This window comes from Etheostoma cragini, chromosome 9, assembly GCF_013103735.1.
Source record: "Etheostoma cragini isolate CJK2018 chromosome 9, CSU_Ecrag_1.0, whole genome shotgun sequence".
Taxonomy (NCBI): domain Eukaryota; kingdom Metazoa; phylum Chordata; class Actinopteri; order Perciformes; family Percidae; genus Etheostoma; species Etheostoma cragini.
In genome coordinates, this window is record NC_048415.1 from 24,784,685 (window position 1) to 24,805,357 (window position 20,673).

Genomic DNA, 20,673 nt, shown 5'->3' on the forward strand with positions numbered 1-20,673 from the left:
CCCCCCCCCCCCCCCCCCTCTTTGTGACTGATGCACAAGAGCTCCATTGACACGCATCATCTCAAAAATAAGTTAAAAAAAAGTGAAACATTGTATTAATCTAGTGGTAAAGCTTGGTAAGATGAACAGCTAGTTGTATTCACAAAACGAGAACATGTGCGCGCAGACAGTGATAAGAGGCAACACAAGTTCCTAAAACTAAAACGGTTTATTGTGTAAGTCTAGTCTGTTCTGATTTAGCATCTAAATAAAAACCTCATGAAAATGCCATTTCCGCCCTAATTTGGCCGGGGATGTTTGTCTGCATTTCTCTCCTAACAAGACTCTTACTTTGAAAAGGGGTTCAGCGCTATAAGGGAGGAGAGGGGGGTGTCATTTCCTGAGAGTTATTTACTTTGAGCCAGATGATTACTTTTTTTTCGGAGGGAGGGAGGACTGTAACATTGAATCAGTTACAGGTCGCTTAGCTGGAGCGCAGTTGTGCGGACGGACGCGGACGCGAACAGAGGGTCGCACATATGCTCTCACAGCGCAGGACCACAGAGGATTACGGCCGCTGTAAAGGACCCTCACTGCGCCTTTTGGAGCGAACAATTCACTGTGGATATACTTACACGAAAGGAATATAAAGAGGGGGTCACTAAAAGGTAATTGGAAGGTTGCTGGGGTCCAAAAGATATTTCAAATTTATTTTTTGTAGTCTTTTTTTTCTAAAGAAAAGATAAAGTTCGGGGTGTTCTTTAATTGAATAAATCTTGAGGGAAGATAGAATAATACAATATGAGTCTAAAATGAGTTTAATTGCAGATTGAATTAATTAATCCAATTAGATTATCTTCTGGACTAGTTCTGGAAAAGTTTCTTAAAAAGTTGTATTCACTTATATGGGTAGGCTATGCACAGCTGGACTGCATGTTGTATGCAAGTAAAACATTAGGGAACGCATTATATTCTTTAGATTATATTTATATTCCCCGTGCAACATATGGTATGCCACCCCCACACGCCGAGCAGCGAGATTTCTCATACTCTGCTGGATGAAGGCGCTCTGTTTCGGCCTCACAGCTGGAGGTGTCACCTCGAAGACTGAGGGCACCATTGTGGGATGCTGCCTGCCATGTAATGGGCAACACATTGGAAATTGTACATCGCATTGTGTTCTCGTCTGGTCCTGGAATGTGAGGAATTAAAACGGAAAATCGGCACCGGAGGAGGCACTGGAATGAGTCCGACTGAGGCTTCAGAGCTGCAGCTGAACCGATTCAAGAGGGGGAAAGAAGAAGAACTGAGTGCGTTTTGGAGCCATGGCGCATTCTTCATCAACCCCCTACCGTGCTGTGCCACCAAGGGAATTTGCATAGAAACACTAATGGGGATCAAAGTTGCTTAAAAGTTTTTTTTTAATCCTTTTTGGACAGTGGTCGTTTTTAGATAGATTCTCTTTTCAAAATCTCTTCCATGGAATTCAAACTTTTTGACGCGCGGATGGAGCTGAACCGTAGCACCACCGTCCGTGGAGGGCAGAAAGTTGAGACAAGCCTCATTTCAGCTGTTGCTCAAATGTATCCAGCCGATGCATTTGCTATCTGCCACATGTGTTGTGTGGGTGCAGGGGGATAAAAGAGGAGCAGGACATGCAAGCAGTCTGACTGCCACTCCAGGCTTAAGTTAGATTTACGCGCAGTGGCTGCAGGATCCTCGCCAAAACCAAGCCAGGAATCCCTTATGGAAATAGTTTGAAACAAGGCGTGTGCACAAACACGTCAAAAAGCATTAGGCTTTTTATTTATTTTTTTGCAAGCTGATTACCGTGCGGGTATGTACTTTTGTGCGGAGTGGGTCCGTTAATTATAAACCCAGGTTACCCATGGATAATTCAGGCCGTTTCGGATGAGCCAGAGCGGCTAGCCACAGGAAGCTGTGCCAGGGCCAAACGTTTTTGGGGACAATGAAGCTGCAGAATGACTCCTGGACGCTAGAAATAAAAATGAAAGTGTCAAACACATAGGCTAACTAGTTTAAGATTTGTCTATGTTTTTTAATGTAAAGAATAGCTATGGAAATTAAAATGTTCGTGCGTTTGGTTGTAGTGAGCGCCTCTCAAACTGTGTGGCCCCTAAACCAACATCAGACAGACAAACAGACAGACAGACTGACTGACAGACCGGGGGAACCTGTCTAGCTCCGTGAGATGAGTTGAGAGGAGTCTGGAATAAACTGTTAATTAGGGACAATTCGTTTAGCCCAATGGAAATACGGTTAGATTTAACAAGAAAAAAAGGCAATTTAGACATGCATAGGCCTAGCAATAACACATCGAAGACAAAGCAATGAACAGCGTACATTGTCTTCAATCAGGCGAAAAGAAAAGAAAAGAAAAACTTTAGAAAAGCGACCGGGCCAAGTGAAGATGATGAGATTCTCGGAGGTCCAGTGCCCTCAAAAGGTGGACTGTGTCGCCCTCTAGTGACGGCCCCTATGAACGGCCCTCACTTCCACTTGGAGACTCTCTTCATCCTGTCCACCATCCTTCCCCCAACGCGTTGGAATTTCCAGTCTTGTTATCGCATCTTACGAAAAGTAACTCATGTAATCCTGTGTTAAATTTCAGATTGTTTTTCAGTACTGAGTGATGTGGGAGACCACAGGGCTGCTGCCAAGTTCCCTTAAGCCCTCTATAAATCAATGTGGGTTTATTACAGAAAGAGCATTACAGGAGTCAGGGAACTGAACTGGATACTAGGCTTGACGGGACATTACAAGTCAATAAAGACATTGACATAAACCGAAGTGTTATTGAATTGTTTCTAATGTGGAGACAGTTGTCATTTCATATCTTTAAAGTGTTACTAGTTGACTAAATAAGTCGTTTTTTTATGTCTTTACAGGTTAGAACATCCATAGCCATGGATGGGGTAAAGACCTGTGTTGTCTTTGGGGGTCTCCTGGTGGGGCTGGTTTCAGGTAGGGTCTAAATTTGTATTTCTATAAATGTTTTTCCCCCCTTATTTTTGACAGTTCCTCTAATGGTTTCAAAACTATCTTTCAGTTACCTGTGGACTGTTGCCACCTACCATTGTGTCAAACGAAGAGGAGTTCATCCTGCAGCCCAATTCCGTCTTCAACATTAGCTGTACCGGTAAAAGAAACGTCGTTTGGACCGAACCCCTGCCGAAAAACACCTTCGTTTACCCGGGCTACTTCACGGCGACGCTTTTCATTTACAACGCAACTGTAGAAAACACCGGCTATTACATGTGTACGTATGAAAACCCCGAAGGCGTCCTGGACGAGGAAGACAACGAGGCGGGAATATATGTCTTTGTCCCAGGTGAATATATATATTTTTTTTAACAAGGTGCCAACAACGGTACAGTTTTGTGTCTCAAATCCCAATGTGGCCACACCAAAACCCGCTCCACGAAGCAGCGCGAGTGGTTATGGTTAGCCATTTAACCTCGAGTGGTTATTGTTAGGGTTAGGGTCAGGGGTACGTTACGCGGAATTTGGGACACTAAACGGCAAGTATACCGTTAGTGCCAAAACAATAGTCATGGGTTTGGACCTTTAAAGTGAGACTAGATATCTAGCTAGCTAGTCACAAGTAGCCAACAATAATTGGGATGATAGTAAATGTTAAAAAACAGTGTAACAACAGCACAAGTATAAGTAGAAAATAATCAGAGAACTAGCTAGTTAGCATTGTCCAAAGTTAGCTAACATTAGCTGACATAAGTCAATGGTTGTACCAGACCATGGATGCATTTTGTTTGAGACTAAGTAAGGCTGTAGCAACAAATCCTTAAGTGTATTAAGTTGAGTAATGGTGCCTTTTAATGCTCATTAATTCATCTTTTCATTCATATGTGTATGTATAGTAATGGAGTGCATATTTTTAGTAATTATGATTTGAAAAAAAAGCATAACGCATCACAATGATGCTTTTCAATCAAATCAAATTACACAGTGTGACCTCATTCTTCTGCTTGCACACCCAGATCCCCAGGCTCCATTTGTCCCAGAGACCCCCGAAAACTTGGTTGTCCCCATGGACACACCTGGGGTCCCCATCTCCTGCCGTGTGTCTGACCCCAACTCCCACGTCCTCCTGAGGAGTGTCCCCAGTGGAGAGGAGATGCCTGCCTACTACGATAACAAGATGGGCTTCTTCGGAAGCCTCCTGCCTGGGCAGTACCAGTGTGAAACCACAGTGAACGACCAGACCATGAGAAGTGTCATTTATACTGTGGAGCCTGAGTGTAAGTCAAGACCAGTAGATACCATGGAGTTTTGAGAAAAAAGGGTCATTTCGTAGATTTGATGTTGTAAAAAACATCACTAAAACATCTGGATATCACCTCCTAATTACGTTTTTGAATGAAGAAAACAACTTCGAATGAGCAAGCGTTATTTTCTTATTGTGTATGTCGTTTTAAAAAAAGCACAAGTAATGGGATAAGGGTTTATAAACTGCACAGCTGGAATTACTCCCGAAGTCTGTTTACCATGAGAGGGCTGCAGGGTGATCTCACTGCATGAGATCCATGAAATTATGTCATTATCACAGAGGGAGATGACTTAACACGTCTGGTTTTCACTCTGTGTGTGTGTGTGTGTGTGTGTGTGTGTGTGGGGGGGGGGGGGGGGGGGGGGGGGGGGGGGGGTGATGAATGAGCTCATGCTAATCAACTTGTGACTATCTTGGGCCCTGTGAGATGACGGTGCTGATATCTGCTCTCTGGTGGTCCCTCTAGCCCCTGCGGAGACGGAGGATTTCGACGTGGAAGTAAAAGCCAGTGGGGAGACGGTGAGAGCTGGGCAGCCTTTTAACGTCACGTGTGTCGCTCCGCCTGGACTGGGATTTCAGCAGCAGTGGCTCCATCCTAAAAAACAGGCAAGATGCAGCCTTTATCCTTTTTTGAGTTTTCTTTTGAATTTCAATGGAGTCTCCTTATGGTTTCATACATAATCAGGTTTAACTTCCCAGCCTTCTTGCCCTACTTCCTTCAACCCCTTGTGATATTTCACTTCACATGAGCACAGTGTGTGTGATTTTTTTCATTAAGTTATGAGTTTTATGTGTCTTGTATCTCGGCATCATTGAAAATGAGGGAGACCTCATGGATTTCCGAGATTCTTAAATAAAGGTTATGATGAAGTTGTTTCCTACCCAGCAGCACTGAGCCTTGAATTAGCCCATAATGGTTTTGGACTTAAGCTTACTGTTGCAGCGGCAAGTGGAATATAGCTCTGAGGACGGCCCTTAGTGGTTACAAAGTATGTGTTAGGAAAGCAGCGACCGAATGTTGCGTCTTCATTATGAGGACGCCAGCCAAGCAGCTCCTGCTTGCAGTTAACCCTGTATGCAACACGCTGACGGGAAGTTCAGGACAAATGGCTCGAGGGGAGGGGGCAGTTCAAACAAAGTAAAAAAAAAAAAGGATAGTAAATCCTTTGACCCCTTAGACCCTGAAACATGCAGGACAGATGCTGTCTGCAGATGACAGCCAGCTGAACTTTTAACGCTTTTGAAGTGTTGGCTAAAAGGATCCGAAAGAGTTTTCTATTCAATTTACGTTTGTTTATATTCATATTCCTAATCTACTTAGAACATCGTCTGTTTTTCTGCATGGGATTCCTCTAAGCTATTTTCCAGAGACAGGGAGCACAGGAAGACTGGAGTCCTGACTCCTGGTTTTGGTCTCAGTTGCAATTACAGGCTTTTAAAAGGCTCTGTGATCCTGATTTATCTCCTGTGGCCTAGCAAGTGTTTTAGCCATTAGCCTTCAGCAGCACGACGGACGCACCGATCATACATTGTACCTGTATGGAAAACCACTAAGAGTTTCAAATAAAAATCAAATATCTTATTACCTAGATTTTTTTTTTTATTCCATTGAGTAGGATCTCAAACCCATATTGTTCTCCTGTTCTAATAGGCTGTGGGTGCAGTTCAGATGAAACAGACCTTTCTTGACCGGGTCATCTACATCCTTAGCATCCAACAAGCCACCTCCCAGGATAGCGGCATCTACGAGTGCTCCGTCACCCAGCACACCAGCGGAGAGGTCCGAGTCAGCAGCGTGGCCGTCACTGTCTTTGGTAAGTCTATGTCTGGTCAGGCACATTTTCTGGATACTGGAATCCTTTTTTTAATGAGCCAAAGGTGAATTCTGAGTTTTTTATCAGTCAAATGTGCACACACCACTTACTTACACGCACTCAATTCAAATGTAATATTAACATCATCATTCGGTTAAATTTGTCGGGGTTTCACATGTGTGCACAAGGTGCTTTTTAGTGGTGTGTGGAAATCATTTTCTACCATCCGACTGTAAGGCTTCACCTCTGCTTTCAACATCAGCTGCGGTGTTTTATGGGATGGCTCCACCAGATGTGTGTGTCAGGCCTTCATTTCATCTCTCTGTCACTCCGCCTTCATCTCAATCTTCGCTCTGCTGTTTTTACTCACTGAATCCATCTCTTTATCCATTTTCATCCACAATTCCCTTCTCATTATTCTCTAACTTGTATGTTTATCTCTTCAGAGGAGAATTCCTTTGTGGCACTGGACCACAGCGGGATTCAAGGTACGGAGTTTGTCAGCCCTTTAGAGGAGACAGAGTTTACCATCCTCATCGATGCCTACCCGGCCCCCAAAGTGACCTGGTTGAAAAACGGCACAGCCATGTCACAGAACTACTACATCCTCACCAAAACTAGCCACCTCGAAGGGAATCGGTGAGAATAAAGATTTGTTAATTTAACAATGGGTGAAGGTTTTCAGTTTCAGTTCTGACAGTAGTTAAAGGAAAACTTTGACATTTTGGGAAATACTCTTATCTGCTTTCTTGAGTTGGATGAGAAGTTACTACTCTCATGTTTGCATGGTAAAGCTGAAGTTGGAGCCAGGAAAGGGGTTAGTTTAGCATAAAGAGGAGAAACAGGGAGAAACAGCTAGCTCCGTCTAAACACAACAGCCAAAAAACTCATCAAAATGACATATCATTTTTTACAGCAAGTTATGTGTTGGACTACTTCTTAGTCGGGAGCAGTAATGTCCTGAAAGAATAGTCTGGCATTTAACCCCCTAAAAAAACATAATTAATCATTTTAAAACCTTCAAATAGTTAGTATCAGTAAGATGCTGGTAGATGTTTTTTGTTACCCTTGGACATTGCCTGGCTAGCTGTTTCCCCCTGTTTCCAGTCTTTATGCTAAGCTAAGCTTGGATAAGTATGTTTCCCAAATTGTCGATCGTCAACAACTCCTTTTGAAATGACAAAAATATTTATTAATTTCTTTCTAACAGGTATCAAAGCATTCTGACATTACTGCAGCCTCTGTGGAAAGACAACGGGAATTATACCATCACTGCCCTCAGTGGCTCTAGCACGGCTCAGTTCTCCTTTACCATCAAAGTGAAAGGTAAGATAGATAGATAGATAGATAGATAGATAGATAGATAGATGACCTACGACTCAGCTCTAAACATTCTTTCTTTCAGCCGCCACCGCCATGATGTTCCCACCATCCTCAGCGCCTGTGCTGCTGCCTCAGGTAGAGGAGATGGTGGTGCTCCTCCACACTCCTTTCACCCTGACCTGTCGGGGAGAGGCTAAACTGGCCTGGAAGACACCGCTGTATGTGCATGAGCAAACGCAGGAGGACAACAGCGGCCTGTTTGTCACCACCATCACCGTGGACAGCGCCACTGCAATGCACACCGGCTACTACACATGCTTCTACAGCCGTAATACCACTGATGACACAGAGGAAAGCAGCGTCTACATCTATGTGCCAGGTACACCGGTTTGTTTTTGACTTAAATGTCTGGAAGAGCTTAGTAATACAATTTTCAAATTATATTTTAGTTGATTTTTTGGACTTAATATACATGTAACTGTGTTAATCTCATATTGATCTCATATCGATTGCAGGCCCCTGAACTGAATTGAAATTACATTGCGACAGACTTTAATATATCAGTAAATACTGTGTTGTTGTCCAAAGAATCAATATAATATTGTATCGTGATGAAACTTGTTATTTACACGCCTACTTCAGACCCAGATGTTCCCTTTGTGCCATCACCGGTGCCTTTTGGCAACCACGTCCTGTCCGACCACGAGGAGATGGAGATCCAGTGTCGCGTGTCTGATCCCAGTGCAAACGTGACCCTGGTTAACGTGGACACCCAGCAGCCGGTGCCCAGTGTTTACGACAGCAAGAGGGGAGCTTTGGGAGTATTCACCGCCGGAACCTACATCTGTAAGGCTCTCATAAACGGAGAGGAACACTACAGCGGGGAATACATCGTCCATGGCTGGACAGGTGTGTGCTCACGTGTTTGTGAACGTGTAAATCTGTGGTAAATGTCACTTAAAAAAGATGTTTAACCTTTCATATCTGAACAGTCACATATATTTGTTTGGTGGATCTGTGCCCTCACACATTTGTCACTTGTTGTATGTCAGGTGGCGCTGCGCTGCATGTTGAGCTGACAGCCAAACGGACGGCTCTGCTAGCGGGAGACACCATCACGGTCACCTGTCTGGCACGGGGATCTGAGATTCTGGAAGACCACTGGAAATACCCTGGCAAACTGGTAAGGGGCACACAAAAACGATTCTAACTGATTATGTGTTTTGGTGTTGAGTCTTCCAAATAGGGCTGGTTTGAGACTCAAAGTCCCTGGTGTCTTTTTTGTATGGCAGGCTAATCGTGCTATCAAAACAGTGCATGAGAACAAGAGGGCTCAGGAGATCCTTTACACCCTTACAATCCCGCAAGCCTCGACCAAAGACAGCGGCATCTACTCTTGCTCCATCACTGATATTATTAGTAATGAAGACCAGACAAAGGAGCTAGCTGTCCAAGTGTTTGGTATGAAAGCTGCATTTTGTTTACTTGGCATTACTTTGTAAATTACTCTCTTTTCTTTTGAACTGAATGATTTCTTAATGTCTGCCGGCCCATCCTCTTTTCTAACAGCATCTGCGTTCATGTCTGTCTGGCCGGAGTTTGGAGAATATGAATCGGCAGAGCTGGACGAGGTCCGGGAGTTCAGAGCCAAAATCAGCTCCTTCCCCAGCGCTCATGTCACTTGGCTCAAAGACGGCATCCCGCTCAGCGACGTGACGGCGGAGATCTCCTCCAGCCTCCGGCAGCTCAGCGAGACCAGGTGAGACTCACATACATGGTCGACTAATGACAAGCTCAAAGTTAACATTCCCACACATTAACCGGGCCTGTCATTAGGGTTTTAGTGCCATTGTGAACTCCTATGACTGTGCATTTATTGCAGTTTCTGGTTTTTGTTCCTCTGTCTAGCTACATGAGTGTTCTTACCCTGATCCGGGCCAAGGAGGAGGACAGCGGGAATTACACCATGCGAGTGGAGAATGGAGACCAGATTCATGATGTCGGGTTAAACCTGGAAGTCAAAGGTGAGAGAGAGCCCTAAGCCCTTCATTAGCTTTATGTTCTTAGACACTGACCTTTTGGCCCCACTGACAGTTTTTTCTCACATACTTACAATAGGGCTGCACAATATGAGGAAAATATTAAATTGCAATTAGTTTGATTGATATTTTGATATATATTGTGATATGATACATGATTATCATTTTTGTATCATCAATTCATTGAAATATTTAAAAGTTACAAAATTGAATATAAAAGGTACCACTTAAAAAAGAACGGCGCTTTGAGTGTTTTCTACTGCTATTTTCCTTCAACTAAAAAAACGTAACATTTTTTAAGTAGTATTATTGATAAAGAAATGTTGCAGCCTATTGTGCAAGTCGATTTCGCCCAAATTTACACAAACTTTACCAGGATTAACCCCCTTCTGTCGGACTACGTTACAGTGCCTGCAGTCATTGTGGACCTGATGGACATCCACCATGGCTCAGCCACAGGCCAGTCGGTGGTGTGCATTAGCAGAGGGCAGCCCACTCCTGTGGTGGAGTGGTTCATCTGCAAGGACATCAAACAGTAAGTTCAGTCTTCTTTAGTTATGAACAGCCAGCAGAGACGATTCTAGACTTCTCAATGCACACACATGCAGTCCCGCCACTCTTTCATGGATCTTATAGCTCCCTTCCTTTTTTTGACATTAAGTTGTGCCAATGACTCGGCTGCCTGGGTGCCCCTCCCGGCCAACTCCACAGAGGTCACAATGGACTCGCACATCGACGAGGAAAACAACCTGGAGAGCCAGGTCATGTTTGGTCACCTGGAAAGCACACTGGCGGTGCGCTGCCTGGCCAGGAACCAATTGGCCGTTGTTAGCAGGGAGGTCAAACTGGTATCCAATGGTACGAACACACAAACACCTACACACACACACACATTTTGTCCCTGTTTGTTTCCCCTGATGTAGTCTGGATTGACGACCGTTCATTTACGGGAGAGTTCCGCGGGATGTCACTCACTTTCTTCTTTTCTTTGAATTAACTTTAAACTCTGGTCGGATCGAGCAACATTAATCGAAATCTCTGAGTAACGTTACAGGCTGAAAATGGCGAGTGGACAATATAGACTGTGCAACAAGGCAGGCCTGCTTGATTAGTTTGGGGAATGATTGTAAAGATATACAAAGACTATGTTTACTGCATTTACTGTCTTACTAGGATGTTATGGGACCTATCGGCAAGGATTTGATATGGACAAAATACATACAGTATTTATACAGCATGTATACAGCACACATTACTTTATTGTGTGAACAGTTAACTTCATTAAATAATGAAGGTGGCGTTTTCTTTTGCATTGTGTAAATGTTCCACCTAAACAAGTTCCTTTTTGAGGCTGTTTTGCAGAGCCACACTGTTTGCTTAGCTCTGTGTTTTCTCCTATCCAAGAGCGTACGCTCCTAGACTCCTCCTAAAATAACTTTTCTCTTTAACCAGGTTTTAAATTGGCATTCAATGTTGTTTTTTCCACCTTGTTTCCTCTTAAGTTCCTTCCATTTCTGACACTCAGAGTGTGACAGGCTTTGTGAGGGACGCTGTTCAGGGCCAGGGTAGTGCTGTCAGGGTTACAGCAGCTGTCAGATGATGTGTTTGTGGTGAGACAACTGATAGGGGGCTGCGCTTTAGCTAAGAGGAAGATGGCTTTTATTCTGACGGGTAATAGGCCATTTGGTCCTTCCAGATGAGCTTTACACCCCCATCCTCACCCCCTACCACTTAGCTTACTCCCCCTAAAACTAAGTGCCTGGGTCCCTCCCCTACCCCCTACTACTTTCATGTTATCTAGCCCTGATAACATGTTATCCAAGCATACCTGTTGCTCCTAGTAAAAGGTTTCTTAGCCCTGACAGACGACATTTGTTATGCGACATGTACTTTCGTTGCAAGCATTTCACATTGCCACAACACATGTTGCATCCATGTGATCAGTGTGCTCTCCATCTAACATGTGTGACTGCTGGCTCTCCTCCTGAACAGGCCCTCACCCAGAGCTGACTGTAGCTGCTGCTGTGCTGGTGCTCCTGGTCATTGTCATCATCTCACTCATTGTCTTGGTTATTATCTGGAAACAGGTACTGTTGCCCCCATTTCCGATTCATTTTTCACATATTCACTCTCATATCTGTTATTCTACAAAATCCACGTTTTGGGCATCCACCAATTAGCACTGATGATTCCGAACAAAGCAAAAGTCACCTTAGCTAATAAAGGAAGGACAATTTGTGGGCAGACTTTGCAAAAAAGGAGAAAATTGTTTGTTAAAAAATAGGAATGATAAAGCTGTCTGATAAGACAAATATAAGACACATTAGCATACCTAACAGTCTTGACTTGACAAAGGTTAATTAATAAGCTCTTATATGTGTTTTGTCTTCCAGAAACCACGGTATGAAATCCGCTGGAGGGTCATAGAGTCTGTGAGCCCAGACGGCCATGAGTACATCTATGTGGATCCCATGCAGCTTCCCTACGACTCCAGATGGGAGTTCCCTCGTGACAGACTTGTGCTCGGTGAGCTGAATGTCATTTTTAATGTGCTAAAAAGCTTTAGTCCTGTCCCAGTGGCTCTGCGGCCAACCTGCAGGGATGTTCCGGTCAGGATGCCTCCCTCTCTTTGAAGTGAGGCTGCCATGAGCTGATCTTGCTTGGGCAGAAGGGGTTTGCTGGCTGGGATTTGGTTTGACTCACTGATCAAGGGGACAATCAGCCACTGAAAGAGTCACAGATGAGAGAGCAAAGGCATCTGAAGTGCCTGGATGTGTTTGTATAGCTGTGTTTTTGCGGGCTCTTATGTTTTTCCTTTGTTGATAACCAATCCCATGGCTTTTATGTTGTGTCTCTCTCAGGTCGTATCCTGGGCTCTGGAGCCTTTGGGAAGGTGGTAGAAGGCACTGCCTATGGACTCAGCCGCTCCCAACCTGTCATGAAGGTGGCAGTAAAGATGCTGAAACGTGAGTTTAACAGATAACAATTAGATTAAAATTACAAGAAATTGAACCCATGTTATAGGGTGAGGTTAGGTGAGGGCACCTGTCCTGCAACTCAAATATACTCTACATCACAGATTTTTAAACTGTGAGGTGCAGCTTAATCATCCCATTTTTGAGTTTTCTTCAGTAGTAATGTTATTGATAGTTGTCTATACAGCTATGAGTAAATAGCAAAAAGCTAATTTGGCATTTTTTTAATGGTGAAAAATGGGTGGTGTTTGAAATCTCCTGTCATAAATTAATAATAAATTAAGTCAACCGCACCAAATAATAGCCCTGCTAAACCATTTAATTCCAAAATGTTACTGAAAACACTGACAGATTTAAGTGTAATTCAATTAAATTGTATTTATAGTTTCAAATCATAACTCGTCTTGCATTGCCAGACCTTTCCACAGCACTGCGAAGGAGGGTCTGGCTAGTCCACACAGCATACCGGGATAGGAGAAAAGTATGCTGTGGTTCATTGGCATTTCTTTAAACCCATTATAATTGTCATGGGCTGCACTAAGCTCTGAGCGGAGCAAGGATTCCTCTGCAAAACATCCTCGTAAAGGATCTTGTTTTGGTGGAACGTGTACGTTCAAAAGTAGTTTTAGTCATGCAACAGAAAACTCGGATTGGACAGATAGTCTAGCTAGCTGTCTGGATTTACCCTGCAGGGATCTGAGGACCAGGAAACCAAAGTCCGGCCTAAATGAGTGAAATCTGGCAGACTACCCGTCGGCAACAGAGCAATCTCAGAAGTGGAACATTGTGGATATAGATAAATCATAACAGATGTTACCCTCAAACACTTTACAGATAGAGTAGGTCTCAACCACACGCTATAATTTACACAGAACAAACAAAACTGTAGCAACACTTTACCTAACAGTTGATTTTATTCTGATGCAGAACTTTGTAAGATAAAGGAGCTAGTTCTGGGATTCAGATAAAAGAGGCCTCTCTGCTGATTGTGGTTGGTTGGCTCGTTTGATGATGTGTGATGATACTCATGGTAGCTGTGTCTTCTTTCAGCCACGGCGCGCTCCAGCGAGAAACAGGCCCTGATGTCTGAACTGAAGATCATGACTCATCTTGGTCCACATCTCAACATTGTTAACCTCCTGGGTGCATGCACCAAGTCAGGTGAATAATAAATAATACACACACAAATTGGAAATTCAAAGACACACATACACTCCTTCATAGGCAAACATATGCTGTATAATAACAGTTTAGTTTAACCATTGTTGCCTCTCCCTTGCAATTTAGTCACCACTTTACAAACAGACACACAATAACGCCCATGTTCATGCTGCCAAAAACCTGCACACACATACACACACTCAGTCAGATTTGGCGTTTGTACACATCTACAGCTCTTACAGCCAAAAAAAGATTGACAGCCCTGTCTCAGCTCTCTGTGGGTGTGGTATTTTAATAGGCTTTTTATGGGAAAGTGGAGGCTTGCCCTTTTGACTGTGCTTGTAGCCTTTACGAGCCTCTGATAAGATTAGCCTGCCGACTGACGCCGATGCATGACTCTATCTGCTGTGTTTTTCCCAGGCCCGATCTACATTATCACTGAGTACTGCTTCTATGGGGACCTGGTCAACTACCTGCACAAGAACAGGGAGAACTTCGTCAGCCTGACTCCAGAGAAAAGCAAAAAAGAGCTGGATATCTTTGGAATCAACCCTGCAGACGAGAGCAGCAGGAGGTATCACATATACGTTTCTAAGCTTTTACATTTCAAGTGGTCTTTTTTTAATCTTGAATAATCCTTGTAATTCAGACACTTGTCTTGTTTGGGACATGTTAAGGACAAAAACACATTATCATTTCAATTCCCCTTTGCCACTCCCAAATATGGCAGCCATTGTCACGACAATTTGCACAAATGTCTCACAAACCATACACTCACATTCCCCGCTACCCCTAATCGGTAACTCTATCGCCATTTTCTCCGTGGTGGAGGAGATTGTCTGGCGTCTTCACCTAATCAAATCACAGTCCGAAGTGGTCTCAGCTTTCAACCTAATTTCATTGTGTTGGAGGCACCTGTTAATTCTGTCTACCCAGACGATCACGATGGAACAGCAGCCCTCTCTCTTTCTCTCTCTCTCTCTCTCTCTCTCTCTCTCTCTCTCTCCGAGGCTCATCTGTGTTGATAGATGACTCACAGGGACCACACCTCGAATTGACCATAACATGATTTAATCCAGGCTACCATGTTAGGCTCAACCACATCTTCCTCTAACCCCAGCCAGAGGGAGGGAGGGAGAGGATTAAGGGCCCCACACACATTGACATCAGTGTTTCCTCCAGAAAAGTTGTTAACCCCGGTAACAATTATCTTTTCGACTAGTGCCCGGCCGGGACCCGTCACAGACTGACAGACAGACATAGACAGATTTCATAGGGCCCTACATTAAGTCAATGCTTAAAGCTAACTTGAGATTTGAAAACACGACCTCTAAGTTTCCAATGGAGCCGCCCCACTGTAACTTTAGTTCATAAAACATCTTAAAAATACATTAAACAATAATTCCTAGTGGCTTAGGCCTGCTGGGGGGCAGTGTACCCCCAGGATACACTGGGGGTAACCCTGGATATACACACATTAAGGGACTGGATGAGATGTATAACATGATGTATACTCACCATAGTTCTTTATATGTCTCAATAGTCCCACATAATGTCCTCGCCTCATCACTAACAACATTTCTCCTTTGTGTCTGTGTTGTCTTTGCACACAGTTATGTGGTCCTGTCATTTGAAAACAAAGGAGACTACATGGATATGAAGCAGGCTGACACTCAGTATGTGCCCATGCTGGAGATAAGCAACCCCCATAAGTACTCAGACATCCAGAGATCTAACTATGACCACCCACCCTCTCAGAAAGGTACGCACATACAGTTTCTTTCTCTTCTCTCTATCCTGCTTTTCACTCTCTCCTCTGAGTTATTTGTGTGTACTTGCTTGGCTTTAGTGCTGTGTTTGAGTCAGTGTTCGTGGAGGGGTACACCCTTGTCAGAATTTAGGATTGGTACAGCCCTGTAATTACATGGAGAGGATAATTGTAGCAGACGCATAATAATGCCCAGTTTCTCTCTGCCATTAGTAAAAGCCAGGTTTGAGCAGCCAGTACTATATTTACAATGCATGATAAACATATACTCATGGTCTTTTCCGTGTGTCTTCTAAACCAGAGGACGAGATGGACGTCCTGCTGTCAGACAACATGAACGAGGGCCTCACCACCACCGATCTGCTCAGTTTCACCTACCAGGTTGCCAAAGGCATGGAGTTTCTGGCTTCCAAAAATGTAAGTTGTGTCCGAAGAATGAATGAAAATCATATTTTTTAATCTTTTTATCCCTACGTTTGTGCAGCTAGGGTTTGCATACCACATCCCCTGCTTCCCACTGGGTTGTGGATTTTTTGTCCTATATGGTGACAGCAGGGCCAGCCAAAGGGGGGACTGAGGAAATCAGCAGTTTTGTGATAAGCAGTCTTGTGAAGGCTGTTGAGCCCACTCAGGAGAGCGGCCAGGGGCTGAATATAGTCGCTGCGCAGCAAGGGCTAGAATTACCGGGCAGGGACACGTTGCAACCAGAAGCAATTCCTTCAGCTGTATAGTTATTATCCCTAAATATCCAGTGGTCACAGCCATCCCTCCAACTGGCATGTTTACACAAAGACCACGCTTTATAAAGCAATATGAAACTGCATTAAAAATGAACTTGGCCAAAATGAAATACATACAGAAATAGATGCAGTGGATAGCTGTGGGAGCGATATGTGTCGGTTTGGGAATGGATGGAACTGAGGATTGAAAACACTTGTGTATGATGCTACGAGCTGTTCATTGCATTTGCTTACTTTTTCCAGTGTGTGCATCGGGACCTCGCTGCCAGGAATGTCCTCCTCTCTCAGGGCAAGATAGTGAAGATCTGTGACTTTGGACTGGCCCGAGACATCATGCACGACAACAACTATGTCTCCAAAGGGAGCGTAAGTCTACGTTCATACACGACTGTCACTTTATGACTAAAACATCGCTCCATCAGTCTTTTCAATAGTGGCTTTGCAAGTGTGATTGAACATTTCCTCTCTGTCATCGCACAGACTTTCCTACCAGTGAAGTGGATGGCGCCGGAGAGTATTTTTGACAACATGTACACCTCTCTCAGTGATGTTTGGTCCTACGGCATCCTGCTCTGGGAGATTTTCTCCTTAGGTGAGCCCCTGCAAGAATCTATTAGAGATAATAAATCCTTGAGACTGGAGTCACATGATGAACTCACAAGAATCTGTTTTGGTCTGAAGGTGGCACCCCATACCCAGGGATGGTCGTGGATTCAAGCTTCTACAACAAGATCAAGAGTGGATACAGGATGTCCAAACCAGAGCATGCACCCCAGGACCTGTACGTGATCATTCACACGACGATTGTACTGCTGCTTTGCACGACATAAAGCGGTCCTAACATCCTGTCAGATGATGAATGCTTTGGGTTGTGAACTCAGAACAATTTGTTTCTGAACGTTGATATACAGTGGCTGACATGAGTCATAGTTAAATTATAAGGCACAGGGCCAGTCGTACACTTCTCTATGGTAACATCGCCTGCTTCTGCTTTTTCCAGGTATGAGATGATGATGAAATGCTGGAATAGCGAGCCCGAGAAGAGACCTACTTTCCTGGGTCTGAGTGAAACTGTGTCTTCTTTGCTGCCCTCCAGCTACAAGAGGGTGAGTCTCCTAGTGACCCCTCACATCCCCAGGCCTCTTTGGATTCTTAACCCCTGCTTTCTATTTCACCACCTCTCATTCTTGACCCAATGGTTGGACCTCCACATTCTGTTCCTCTCTCTTTTTTAAGGCCTCTTCTGGCTGATTGACCTCTTTTTAGATGTCATCAAAAGGGGTGGGGGACATTTTTTTTAAATCCTATGTTTTGTGATTTCTTTTGCATAATTTTTTATATCCCTAGAATCAATTTAAAAAAAAAAGTTTTCACCAATGATTCATCTTAATGTTTTGTATTTAAACGGTACCGCCGATTACGACTACATCATGTCCGTTTCCCGCAAAACAGAGCGAAAGCAGAAAATCCATGTTATGTACTTCTTTACAGATGAAATACATTTAAAAGAGTTTAGAAATGTCTCTAGAAGTATATTAATCAACTTTGGTTTTCGTTAAAGATGGAAAAGCAAATCTCAATACTCCATTCTATCGAACTGCAAAACTTCCAAAAAATGAGAAAGAAAACGCATAACAAATCAAATCGGCATATCGTCGAAGAATGGAGTTGGGACCGACCGCTGAGGCGGGCTTTTCACGGCTTTTGTTTACTGTCAACATGATGGCCACAGAAGCACAGCAACTGGTTGCTGATTGGTTTTAGGCCTATCCAAAGACGAGAGGCATCTGAGCAGCGTCCGTTGGGGACGACGGGCTGTGCATGAAGCCCAGACCCACTGTCAGTTACAACTGAGAAGGGTCAACCAGGTTATATTGTCCCAGCCCAAGTCATCATAGTGTGCCTTTTTAATCGTGTTGCCAGGTTTAAATTAATGTTAACACACTCTTAAAGTAGCAGGTCGTTCATTTAAAACCCCTTCCACTTCCTCTTGTGCTGCCTCTCCGTGTTTCTGTGAAACAGGAACCTACAAGTGATTAGAGAGCAAATGCAGCAGCTGGATGTCAGAGCAGCTGGCCTCAGACTGGGTTATGACGCAGCCCCAGTTCTCGCCTCCACCACCCACCAAACCTTAATTACCCCATTAAACGCCACACCGCACATGGCACATCCAAACAGCTTTACCTCTGCATCCTTCACAGAGCTTTAATGGCTGGGGGCAGAGGAGGAACCCACTCTTGCTGGATGGGATGTGTGATTTTCAGTTTGGATTGCAGCATCCAGCTGCCAACACCACCCCAGTGCTCAAACTCGTAGCACAGTTCTTTTAAGGCAATGTAGAGCTTCATTCATTGTGGACTCACACCACGTGTTCACTGTATTTTAGGTACAATAGAAAACCTTATGTATCAAGATGTTTTTGCGCTGATTTTAAAATTGATTCATTCCTGCAGAATCAGATTTTTTTTTTACTTTTACTATTGATTCACCTAAATATTTTCTGTTCATACAGTACCGCCTACGGCGACAACATCATATTCGTTTTCAGCAAAACAGAGCAAAAGCAGAATATGCAGAAAATCTATGCTATATACTTCTTCACAGGTGAAATAAATGTCAGACTGACTGACGTGACGTGCATTCTTCCTAGAAAAAAAATTGTTTTTAGGAATGTCTCATGATATATTGTCTCTGAAAGTGTATTGTTCACCTATTGATTTTGTTAAAGAAGGAAAAGAAAATCACAATGATCAACAATAACACATCGCAATACTTCTAAAACCGCTAAAAACGAAAATCGGCGCCCATGTATCTTGAGAATGGAATCGGGACCAAAGCATCTCGTCCCATCCCTAGTGTATTGTATTAAATGTTAGCATTTATTCTAATATATCTGTCCATGTATGTCTCGTGCAGCATTATGAGAGGGTGAACCATGATTTCCTAAAGAGCGACCACCCCGCTGTGACTCGAGTGTGCGTGGAGAACGACGACGCCTACATCGGCATCACCTACAAGAACCAGGGCAAGCTGAAGGACAGGGAGAGCGGCTTCGACGAGCAGCGGCTGAGCTCGGATAGCGGCTACATCATCCCCCTCCCCGACCTGGACCCGGTATCCGACGACGAGTATGGAAAGAGGAACAGACACGGGTAAATGGAACCAAACGTTTGCGTCACTACTCCATCATGTCTATGGTCACCATGTGACACTAACCTCGAGAGCTGTAAAGATGAATCGATTATACGATTAGTTGTCAAATTGGGTTAATTAATCGCAATGTGTTTTTTGCTTAATTGATTAATGGGTTTGAGTCGGTTTTGTCACGTTTTCAGGAAGATGAATACCTCTTCCTCGGCAGCCATTTTGACTGCTATTGTGTGCAGACCAGAATTATTTTTTTTACCATGTCCCTTTAGAGGCTCCGTAGAAAACACAGATCAACCATTTTTGAACATTTTGTAGACCCAAAAACTAATCGGTTAATTTAGAAAATAAATGACAGATTAATAACAATGTAAATAAGGGTTAGTTACAGCGGTGCTTATCGGTGTTATTCGTGTCTCCCCTGCAGCTCTCAGACATCCGAGGAGAGCGCCATCGAGACGGGCTCCAGCAGCTCCACTTTTGCAAAGCGCGAGGGCGAGACTCTGGAGGACATCACGCTGTTGGACGAGATGTGCCTGGACTGTAGTGACCTGGGGGAGGACAGCTTCCTGTGACAACTACCCAGCCTGTAGAGCAGAAGCAGCAAGGAGAGCGGGGTGTAAGGCCACAGGAAACTAGAGAAAAACTTGTAAATCAACCGACTCTGGCTGTCCAGCCCTCTAGCCCCTTCCATTCCTCCTCCTTGACCGGCCATTCAGAGGACAGAACAAAAACCACTTCCCTCTCTGAATGAGTCGGTGGTGACGGTACTGCACGCCCCTCGACTCCTCCCTGGACACTGCCCCCTGTTGGGCTGGAGGAGTCAGTGAGCATTGATGAAAACATGATATCAAGGACCTAGCCGCCTGTGCGTCGGAGACCTATCGCCATAAAACAGATAAAAAAAGACTTTATTTTGATTTGCATAGCTTTATTGTATCGGGCATTCTTTTAACAGCAATATAAGCAAGAAGGGACTAATTCAAACATGATGGTCAGCAGCTCTAGATGAACAACACAGGATAACATGAGATATACTGTATATATATATATATATGTATGTATGTATGTATATATGTATGTATATATATATATGTAACCACTACAGATGCACAACACTATATAGCTCTAATACTAGCAACAGTATTGGCAGGTAAACTTACTTCCCACTCACCTGCTGCGAGAGAAGCTCCTGATGCTGGCACAATCAGTAGCTATAGTCACATTTGATTAGTGTCTAATAATCTAGGACCACATACTGTTGTCAGTGGCGAAATATGAGCAGTTACTCAAATTTATTTTTTTACTACATCATTATGTAAACATGTATTGTTTGTGAATACCGAGTAGGTGTTAAGCATAGCTGTTGGAACGGTTTGGAGAACAGAACTTCTCACCTTTTTTTTTTTTTTTTTTTT

At 43.8% G+C, this 20,673-nt stretch overlaps 1 protein-coding gene across 1 annotated transcript; it reads left to right on the forward strand.

Annotated features, from left to right (window-relative positions):
* Positions 1-392: 392 nt before the first annotated feature.
* pdgfra (platelet-derived growth factor receptor, alpha polypeptide) lies at positions 393-19,975 on the forward strand. The gene is made up of 29 exons (XM_034880887.1): positions 393-647; positions 2,889-2,964; positions 3,050-3,331; positions 3,999-4,259; positions 4,755-4,894; positions 5,940-6,102; positions 6,549-6,741; positions 7,313-7,428; positions 7,508-7,804; positions 8,068-8,334; positions 8,478-8,608; positions 8,718-8,886; positions 8,995-9,184; positions 9,334-9,449; positions 9,873-9,999; positions 10,126-10,322; positions 11,457-11,551; positions 11,858-11,990; positions 12,326-12,430; positions 13,490-13,600; positions 14,021-14,174; positions 15,214-15,362; positions 15,670-15,785; positions 16,352-16,474; positions 16,589-16,700; positions 16,790-16,889; positions 17,109-17,214; positions 19,025-19,260; positions 19,683-19,975. The coding sequence occupies exons 2-29, from the start codon at positions 2,907-2,909 to the stop codon at positions 19,828-19,830; spliced, it is 4,395 nt and encodes a 1,464-aa protein (XP_034736778.1). The 5' UTR covers positions 393-647; positions 2,889-2,906; the 3' UTR covers positions 19,831-19,975.
* The last annotated feature ends 698 nt before the right edge of the window (positions 19,976-20,673 follow it).